General features: G+C 41.8%; 1 protein-coding gene and 1 non-coding gene across 2 annotated transcripts in view; one reads left to right on the forward strand and one right to left on the reverse strand.

The window, feature by feature from the left end:
* The window catches only part of NSD2 (nuclear receptor binding SET domain protein 2), a 115,263-nt gene that overhangs the window by 83,325 nt on the left and 21,871 nt on the right, over window positions 1–10,067 (forward strand). The window contains 4 exon segments of the mRNA XM_003801124.3: window positions 292–471; window positions 802–958; window positions 1,094–1,299; window positions 2,720–2,823. Coding sequence (XP_003801172.1) covers window positions 292–471; window positions 802–958; window positions 1,094–1,299; window positions 2,720–2,823 — 647 coding nt within the window.
* LOC111721896 lies at window positions 7,351–7,457 on the reverse strand. The gene has a single exon (XR_002770888.1). It is a non-coding gene; the product is annotated as a U6 spliceosomal RNA (small nuclear RNA).

Raw genomic sequence — 10,067 nt, forward strand, 5'->3', positions numbered from 1 at the left:
CCCGCCACAACGCCCGACTATTTTTTGGTTGCAGCCATCGTTGTTTGGCAGGCCTGGGCTGGATTCGAACCCGCCATGTTAGGTGTATGTGGCTGGCGCCTTAGCCACTTGAGCCACAGGCGCCGAGCCTAAACATAGTCTTAAAGCCCCTTTGCCTTGTTGAAAGGTATTTTTATCAAATACCCGGAGTTTCTTTCCACTTTAACTTTTCACATTTGTAGAGGCTCAGTAAGCTGAGCAGCTGTAGAGTGGGCAGTATCTGGGGTCTCAGGGTGTGTCTCTTCCTCTCAGGTAAAATGATGCGCTGTGTGCGCTGCCCTGTTGCCTATCACGGTGGAGATGCCTGTCTGGCAGCAGGGTGCTCAGTCATCGCTTCCAACAGCATTGTCTGCACAGCCCACTTCACAGCTCGCAAGGGGAAGAGGCACCATGCCCATGTCAATGTGAGCTGGTGCTTCGTGTGCTCTAAAGGTGAGGACCTGGGGTGCCAGCCACGCGTAGCTCCTTGCCAGGCAGCCCGACCTACCCCCTCGGAGGCCTGTACCCACCTTATTCTTGCTTTGTTCATTGATGTTCAAGTTTTCCATGTGTTCAAACCTGCTAGTGTAGCAGGTATTTCCACATTCACTGTGGTCATTTCACAGATTTATGGGAAATTATTAATGGTAAAAATAAAATTAGTTTTTATCTTACCACTTTCAAACTGATGATGAAGAGATGAACATGCAGCTCTGAACTGTGAAGAGCCACAGCTGGGCTGGCTGCACTGGGCAGGCTGAGCCCACCTCACCTCTTTTGCAGGGGGGAGCCTCCTGTGCTGTGAGTCCTGCCCAGCAGCCTTCCACCCTGACTGCCTGAACATCGAGATGCCTGACGGCAGCTGGTTCTGTAACGACTGCAGGGCTGGGAAGAGATTGCACTTCCAAGATATCATCTGGGTTAAACTTGGGAACTACAGGTGTGAGAGACAGAATTATCTGTTTCTGTGTCTGTTTTTGTTGAAATGTGTTTCACTTTACAGTACTTAACGTATTGAAATTATTGTCACTCTCTCTGAGGAGTCTGTGAATCCTGTTTTTAATATTTATAATAGATGGTGGCCGGCAGAAGTTTGCCATCCCAAAAATGTTCCCCCAAATATTCAGAAAATGAAGCACGAGATTGGAGAATTCCCTGTGTTTTTCTTTGGGTCTAAAGATTATTACTGGACGCATCAGGCTCGAGTGTTCCCGTACATGGAGGGGGACCGGGGCAGTCGCTACCAGGGGGTCAGAGGGATCGGAAGAGTCTTCAAAAACGGTACGGAGATCTCCAGAGAATGGGTAGCACTCTCGTGAGCTTTGTTAACCCTGACCTCTGCCTTTTGAAATTTCTTCCTTGTAGAAAATCCTGGACTAAGCATTCTATCTATACTTTTAAATTAGAAAAAAAAAAGTAAGTTTGCAGATTGTTTTATATTTGTTGAGGCTTGGAATGGAACAAGATACACTTCTAACTTGTGTGTTGTTAGTTCATGATTAATTTCATTAAAATGCAGTGAAGCTATTTTTAAGAAGTTACTTTTAGTGCCAATTTATAAAAAGTTTTCTAGCTTTGCTATGTGTAATATGCAGGCTTGGAGGAAAGTCTCCTATTCTCTAGACCATATACACCTCACTCTCTGTGGGTCCCTTTACCTTTCAACAGGCAGAGCTGGGCATCGGGGCCTCACCAAGGGTCCGGTGGAGTGGGTGGACAAGAGTGCTCTGCCTCTGATCCTAAAGAAGCAGAGGAGCCACAGTTGGGTGTTCTTTCAAAAATACTGCAAATGAGAGGTGGCCCACTGTGTTTGGTGTGGCAGTTAGCTGGTAAGCTGTGGGGTCTCCTCACTCTGGACATGTCCTGTAGAGGCAGACTCATCAGTGATGCTGGCAGCTGTCCACACAGGGCAGACCGCAGGGCACAGCTGTCCTTTCAGGGCAGATTTTGGTTGTTTGTTTCCTCTTGTGAGAGTCTGTGGTTCACTTCTCAGAACCCTGTAGAAACAAAGTTGCATTTTCTTTCTCAAAGTTGCATCTTAGGACATTGAGTCCTGGGTGTTCATCTGGTGCTTCGTCCTCAGACCACAGCAGAGGTGGGAATGCCCAACAGAAGCCTTCTTGGGGCCTCCTTGCTAGGAGCTGCTGAAACTGGTGCAAAGCAGCACCCAGGGGCCACCAGCCACCTAGACGATACTGACACTCTTCTGTTTAAAACATTTTACAGCATTGAAAACACTTGCCTTTTTATAGTTTTCCATAGCCTCTAGCTGTCTTTCTTTTCTTTGTTTGTTTGTTTGTTTTTTTTTTTAAGACAGAGCCTTAAGCTGTTGCCCTGGGTAGAGTGCTATGGCGTCACAGCTCATAGCAACCTCAAACTCCTGGGCTTAAGCGGTTCTCTTGCCTAAGCCTCCCAAGTAGCTGGGACTACAGGAGCCCACCACAATGCCCAGCTATTTTTTTGTCATTGTTGCTGTGGCTGTCATTGTTTGGCAGGCCCAGGCTGGATTCCAACCCACCAGCTCTGGTATATGTGGCTGGTACCTTAGCCGTTTGAGCTACAGATGCTACCCCATAATCTCTAGCTTTATGGGAACTAGAAACTACTTACTAGTAGAATTTAGAGTAAGTCATTAAACTATTGAGCTTAAAAGGTAGATGTATTTATTTACTAAAATCTTTACATTTCATTGACTTTTTAGCGCTGCAAGAAGCTGAAGCTCGTTTTCGTGAAATTAAACTTCAAAGGGAAGCCCGAGAAACACAGGAGAATGAACGCAAGCCCCCACCCTACAAGCACATCAAGGTGATACATCAGAGCTCTGTGTGTGTGTACGTGTGTGCGTGCGCCAGGCATGCACCTGCACAGGCTGTGCTGCAAAGGACACTGCAGGCAAATAGCTGATGCTGTCACCAACAACAACTATGTGTATTTTTCATATAGGTTCACTGTGTGCAAGGTCATACTGTCCACCTGGGGGACTTGGTTTTGCCTTAGAGCGTGAGGCTCAGCTTGGTGGCCAGAGAAGGGCTGGAATGACAGTTCTGTTCAGCTGTCTAGAGCAAGTGAAGCTGAGGGACCAGCCCCCCACCCCCCAACCATGCTGTCACCACATGCTAGAGATAAGCTTGGATAAGAGTGGGTCTTTCGTGGCTAGTTTCACCCTCACCATGGCATCATAGTTCACAGCAACCTCAAACTCTTGGGCTCTAGTGATCCTTTGCCTCAGCCTCCCAAGTAGCTGGGACTACAGGCACCTGCTACAATGCCTAGTTATTTTTAGAGATGAGGTCTCACTTTGGCTCAGGCTGGTCTCGAAATTGTGAGCCCAGAGTGCTGGGATCACAGGCGTGGCCACCAAGCTGGTCTACCTCATCTTACCTGACATTGTCCATTTGCACTTTATTTTATTTTATTTTTATTGTTGGGTATTCATTGAGAGTTATTCACCAGGTTGCAGTGATTGCATTTGTTAGGTAAAGTCCCTCTTACAATTGTGTCTTGCCTCCAAGCAGTGCATCACAACTGAAACCCCACCCCACCTCCCTACTTCTCTCTCTCTGCTCTTCCCTTCCCCCACCCTCCTCCTTCCTTTTCTCTCTCTCTCTGCTCTCCCCTTCTCCCACCCACCCACTGTATACTAGGTTATTAATTGTCCTCACATCAAAATTGAATACATAGGATTCATGATTCTCCATTCTTGTGATGCTTTACGAAGAATAACGTGTTCCACTTCCATCCATAATGGGATTGTAGGATCAAACGGGAGGTCTAGCTTGAGTTCTTTGAGGGTTTTCCATACTTTCTTCCAAAAAGGTTGTATTAGTTTGCAGTCCTACCAGCAGTATAAAATTGTTCCCTTCTGCCCACATCCATGCCAGCATCTGCAGTTTCGAGATTTTGTGATGTGGGCCATTCTCGCTGCGGTTAGATAGTATCTCAGGGTGGTTTTAATTTACATTTGTCTGTAATTAGGGATGATGAGCATTTTTTAATATGTTTGCTAGCCATTCCTTTTTAGTTGGGTCTTTTCCTGGTTTCAGTATCAGGGGATGCTTGCTTCGTAGAATGTGTTGGGGAATATTCCTTCCTCTTCAATTTTTTGGAATAATTTCTGCAGTATGGGAATAAGCTCTTCTTTGAAGGTTTGATAGAATTCTGGTGTGAAGCCACCAGGACCAGGGCATTTTTTTTGTTGGGAGATTTTTTATTGTTTCTTTAATCTCTGTGCTTGAAATTCTTCTGTGCAGGGGATCTATTTCTTCCTGGCCAACTCTAGGGTGAGGGTGTGATTCCAAATATTGATCAATTTCCTGGGCATAGAGTTCCTGGTAGTATTCAGAGATGATCTCTTGTGTCTCTGTGGCATCAGTTGTTATTTCTGCTTTATCATTTCTGATTGAGGTTACTAGTGATTTTTCTTTTCTTTTTTTTTTTTTTTTTTTTTGAGACAGAGCCTCAGGCTATCCCGCTGGGTAGAGTGCTGTGGCATCACAGCTCACAGCAACCTCCAACTCCTGGGCTCAAGTGATTCTCCTGCCTCAGCCTCCCAAGTAGCTGGGACCACAGGCGCCCGCCACAACACCTGGCTATTTTTTGGTTGCAGCCGTCATCGTTGTTTGGTGCACCCCAGGCTGGATTCGAACCCCCCACCTTAGGTCTATGTGGCTGGTGCCTGAGCCACTTGAACCACAGGTGCCAAGCCGATTTTATTTTTCTATTTCTAGTTAGTCTGGCCAAAGGTTTATCTATCTTCTTTATTTTTTAAAAAAACCAACTCCTTGTTTCATTAATTTTCTGAATGATTCTTTTGTTTTCAATTTCATTAATCTCCGATTTAATTTTGGATATTCCTTTTCTTCTGCTGGCTTTAGGCTTAGATTGTTCTTCTTTTTCCAATTCCATAAGCTGGCTTGTGAGTTTGTTGATGTGTTCTCTTTCCATTTTTCGAATGTAGGCATCTAAAGCGATAAATTTTCCTCTTAGGACTGCTTTTGTTGTATACCACAGGTTTTGGTAGCTTGTGTCTTCATTGTTATTATTCTCAAGGAGGTTGATTTCCTCTTTTATTTCTTCTTACACCCAACTGTCATTCAGCATAAAGTTGTTTAATTTCCATGGCTTTGTGTAGGTTTGAACATTTTTGTTGGAATTGAGTTCCACCTTTAGTGCCCTGTGGTCTGAGAAGATACAAGGTAAAATTTCAATTCTTTTGATTCTGTTGAGGTTTGTTTTGTGCCCTAGGATATGATCAATTTTGGAGAACGTCCCATGGGCCGATGAGAAAAATGTATATTCTTTAGCTTTGGGATAGAGTGTTCTTATATACATTTATCAAGCACAGTTGTTCTAGGGTTTCATTTAAGTCCCTTATATCTTTGTTAATTTCTGCATAGAGGATCTATCCAGCTCTGTAAGAGGAGTGTTAAAGTCCTCTGTTATTATGGTGTTACAGGATAGCATATTGCTCAGACTAATTAAGGTCTGTTTCAAGAATCTGGGAGCATTTAAGTTGGGTGCATAAATATTTAGAATTGAAATGTCTTGTATTTTTCCCTTGACCAATGTGAATTGACCATCTTTGTGTTTTTTGACTTTAGTTGCTTTAAATCCACATGTATCTGAAAATAAGATTGCAACCCCTCTTTTCCTGTGAGTTCTGTTTGCATGAAAAATTGTCTTCCAACCCTTAACTCTGAGTTTTAATTTGTCTTTTGAGGCTAGGTGTGTTTTCCTGCAGACAGCAAATGGATGGCTTGTGTTTTTTAATCCAATCAGCCAATCTATGCCTCTTCAGTGGGGAATTCAAGCCATTAACATTTATTGAGATAATTGATAAGTGTGGTAGCATTCTGTTCATCTTATTTTAAGTCCTTATTTTGTGAGCGTCCATTGCTTAGTTTTGTCTTGCATCACTGTGGAAGCTAGGTTCTGTCCTTTAATTTCTGAGAGCTCCCTTCCAGCTCAGTGGCTTAGTCTGGGGCCTTAGATAACACTTAAAGTCATCCAAACTCTCTCCCAATTTCTCCCAAGGTAGTTCAACTGAGAGCTCAAGTCCCAAAAACAGAACAGACCGCAGTTTCGCTGCTGCTGTGATTACAGCTGTGGCAGTCACAGCCTCAGACCCAAGGAATGCACGCAACTACTTGCCAGTTCTCCACTGCTTTTGTCCTCCTTCCGGGGTCCAGAAGTCTCACTGTCTCCCTGCGTCCCCCAAGGAGTGCCATCTTGCTTCCTTCCCCACATGCACTTTAGTTCCTCCCAGCTCTGTCCACCACTAGCATCATTTGGTTGCTCCCCCTGTGCCAGTGAAGTGTATGGTTGAGGGCAGGAGCTACACCCTCTGCCCATAGCCTCCCTGGGGGTCCTTTCAAGTGGCCAGAGGTGCCTGAGGAGGCTCAGACAGATGGCTGGAAGCTGTTGAAGGGAACTCTGGTTAAGCATTTGCTAGACACCCTGCACTATGCTGTCATATCTTTTTTTTAATTAAATTTTTTCTGTTTTTTTTTCCCTTAATTTTTCTTTTTTTTTTTTTTTAATAATTGAATGGTAACTATGTACATTAATGCACTTCTAGGGTACAGTGTGGGGTTTTCACATGCAATCCGAAATACTTCCATCAAACTGGTCAACACAGCCTTCGTGTCATTTTCTCAGTTATTGTTTTAAAACATTTACATTCTACTCTTAGAAAGATTCACTTGTACCCCTAAATTTTTTCTGTTTAATTTGATTTCTTTTTAGTATTATTAGAGACAGAGTCTCACTTTATGACCCTCTGTAGAGTGCTTTGGAGTCACAGCTCACAGCAACCTCCAACTCCTGGGCTTAGGTGATTCTCTTGCCTCAGCCTCCTGAGTAGCTGGGACTACAGGTGCCCACCACAACACCTAGCTATTTTTCTTTTTATTATTTTTAGAATGCAGCTGTACATAGATAATTCCATAAATCTAACATTCTAGCATCAGAGCCATAGCACTCTACCAAGGGTGACATTGTAAGACTCTGTCTCAAAAAATAAAAAACCAAAACATACAGCAAAAACCATAGGAACAGAAAGCCTTAACCCTACACCAGAATACCAATTTATAAATTCCATGTTGGGAGGTAGAAGTTGCCTGTGACTGATGTACACCTTCACTACTTGCCTGGTGTCAAAGAGCCTGGAGAAGTTAAGACTGTTCAGAAGGAGTCGAGGTAAAGGTGGACTCCAACAAAAGGGAATAGAAGAATTTTTTTTTTAGATTATCACAGCCAATATTAACTCTTTATTGTTACTACAATGCATGAGTTATTTCATAACTTTTATTTTATTATTAATTTAATTTTTTTAAAAATATGGAACGCTTCATGAATTTGCATGTCATCCTTGCGCAGGGACCATGCTAATCTTCTCTGTATTGTTCTAATTTTAGAATATGTGCTGCCAAAGCAAGCACTTCTTATTTATTTATTTTTATTTCAGAATGCTACAGGGGTACAAACATTTTGGTTGCATGTGTTACTTTTATACAGATGGGGCCGAGGTTATAATTGTATCCGTTTCCCAGGTAGTGTGGAATGTACCTCTTAGGTGTGAATTTAACCATCCCCCCCCCCACCTGCTTGATCTCCATTGAATTCTAACTACCAATGTACACATGGATGTTGATCACTTAGTTCCAATTTAAAAGTGAGCAAGTGTGGTGTTTGTTTTTCATTCTTGTGATACTTCACTTAGGAGATGGAGCAATGGTCTCCAGTTCGATGCAGGTTGTTAAACAAGATATTAGGCAAAAGAACAGAAAGAAAGAAAGAAAAACGCAGGCCTAGCTGGGCACTGTTGCTCAGTGGTTAGAGTGCCAGCCCTGCACACCAAGGGTGGCAAGTTCAAACCTTATCTGGGCCTGGGTAGGAAAAAAAGGAAAGGAAAGAAAAGGTCTTAGGTTACCATTTTTTTATGGCTGAGTAATACTCCATGGAGTACACATACCACATTTTATTAATCCTGTCATGTATTGATGGGCGCTTTGGTTGTTTCCACATCTTTGTGATTTTGAGTTGTAGTGCTAATAAATATTCAAATGCAAGTGTCTTTTTTAAGGAATGATTTTTTTTTTCCTTTGGTTAAAATACCCAACAGTGGGATTGCTGGGTTAAATGGTATGTCTACTTTTAGTTCTCTAAGGTGTCTCCATACCATTTTCCATGGAGGCTGTACTAGTTTGCAGCCCCCCAGCAGTGTATACGTGTTTCTTTCTCTCTGCATCCACGCTACCATCTGTTGTTTTGGAACTTGGATAAAAGCTGTTCTTACTGGAGTTACGTGATACATCATTGTGGTTTTGATTTACATTTCTCTGATGATTAGAGACATTGGGCATTTTTTCATGTTTGTTGGCCATTAGTCTTATCTTCTTTTGAAAAGTTTCTGTTCATGTCTTTTGCCCCATTTTAACAGGTGTCTTTAATGTCTTCTTGCTGATTTGCTTGAGTTCTTTGTAGATTCTAGTTATCAGCCCTTTCATGAGATGTATAGCATGCAGTTTTTTTCTCCTATTCTGTAGCTTGTCCGTTTACTGTGTTAATTGTTTCTTTGTGCACAAGCTTTTTAATTTTTCAGGTCCCATTTATTTATTGTTGGTGGAGTGTAATTGCCTTTGGGGTCTTCTTCAGAAATTCTTTGCCAAGGCCAATGTCTCTAAGAGTTTCCAATCTAGCTTGTTCTATAATTCTTAAAAGTTTCATGCCTTGAGTTTAAGTCTGTTATCCATTGTGAATTAATTTTTGTGAATGGTTAAAGGGCATGCTTATAACCTTGACTCCATTTGTGCAGAAAACAAAGTATTTAAACAAAACATCTACCCCCTATTATCCTAAAATTAAAAAAAATACGTGACAAAAAAAATTTTGAGTGGTGAGAGGTGTGAATCATGTTTCAGTCTTTACATGTGGCTATCGAGTTTTCCCAGCACCATTTATTGAATAGGGATTCTTTCTCCAGTGTACATTATTGTCTGCTTTGTGAAAGATGAGATGGCAGTATGAGGATGGTTTCATATCTGCTTTCTTTGTTCTGATCCATTGATCTATGTCTCTCGTTCTTATGGCAGTGCTGTGCTGTTTTGTTTCTTGTACCCTTGAGATATAGACTGAAGTCTGGTAAAGTGATGCCTCCCAATTTATTCTTTTTGCTTAAGGTTGCTTTGGCTATTCAGGGTCTTTCTGATTTCATAAAAAGCATGAAATGATTTTTCTCTACATCTGCAAATAATGACGTTGGTATTTTGATGGGGATCGCCCTAAATCAATGAGTCATTTTGGGTATTATGGACATTTTAACAATGTTGATTCTGCCCCACAAGCATGAGCGTCTGTCCTTCTGTTTCCATCCTCTACAGTTTCCTTCCTCAGTGTCTAATAGTTTTCCCTGTAGAGGTCTTTCACTTCCTTAGTTAACTATATCCCTAGTTACTTTATTTGCTACTGTGAAAGGTATTGAACCTTTGATCTGATTCTCAGCTTGATGTTGTTGGTATTCAAGAATGCTACTGATTTTTGTACAAACGATTTTATAAACTGAGACTTTGCTGAATTTATTTATCAATTCCAAAAGTCTCTTGGTAGAATCTTTGTGGTTTTCTAGATACAAAAATCATATCTTCAACAAAAAGCAACAGTTCAACCTCTTCTTTTTCCACTTGATACTCTTGATTTCCTTCTCTTGCCTGATTGCTTTGATGAGGACATCCAGCACTATGTTGAACAGAAGTGGTGACACTGGGCAACCTTGTCTGGTTCCAGTTCTAAGCGAGAATGTTTTTCTCTATTCAGAACGATGTTGGCTGTAGATTTGTTGTATATGGCTTTTATAATTTTGAGGTATGTTCCATCTATACCTATTTTTTTTAAGAGTTTTTATCATAGCAGGTGCTGAATTTTGTCAAATGGTTTTCCTACATCTATCAAGAGGATCATATGGTCTCTGTCTTGGCTTCTGTTTATGTGGGGAATCACAGTTATGGGTCTGTATGTGCCGAAACATCTTGCATTTCTAGGATTATAATAAC

Source organism: Otolemur garnettii, unplaced genomic scaffold (genome assembly GCF_000181295.1).
Source record: "Otolemur garnettii isolate 467f Iridium unplaced genomic scaffold, OtoGar3 scaffold00198, whole genome shotgun sequence".
NCBI classification, from domain to species: Eukaryota; Metazoa; Chordata; class Mammalia; order Primates; family Galagidae; genus Otolemur; species Otolemur garnettii.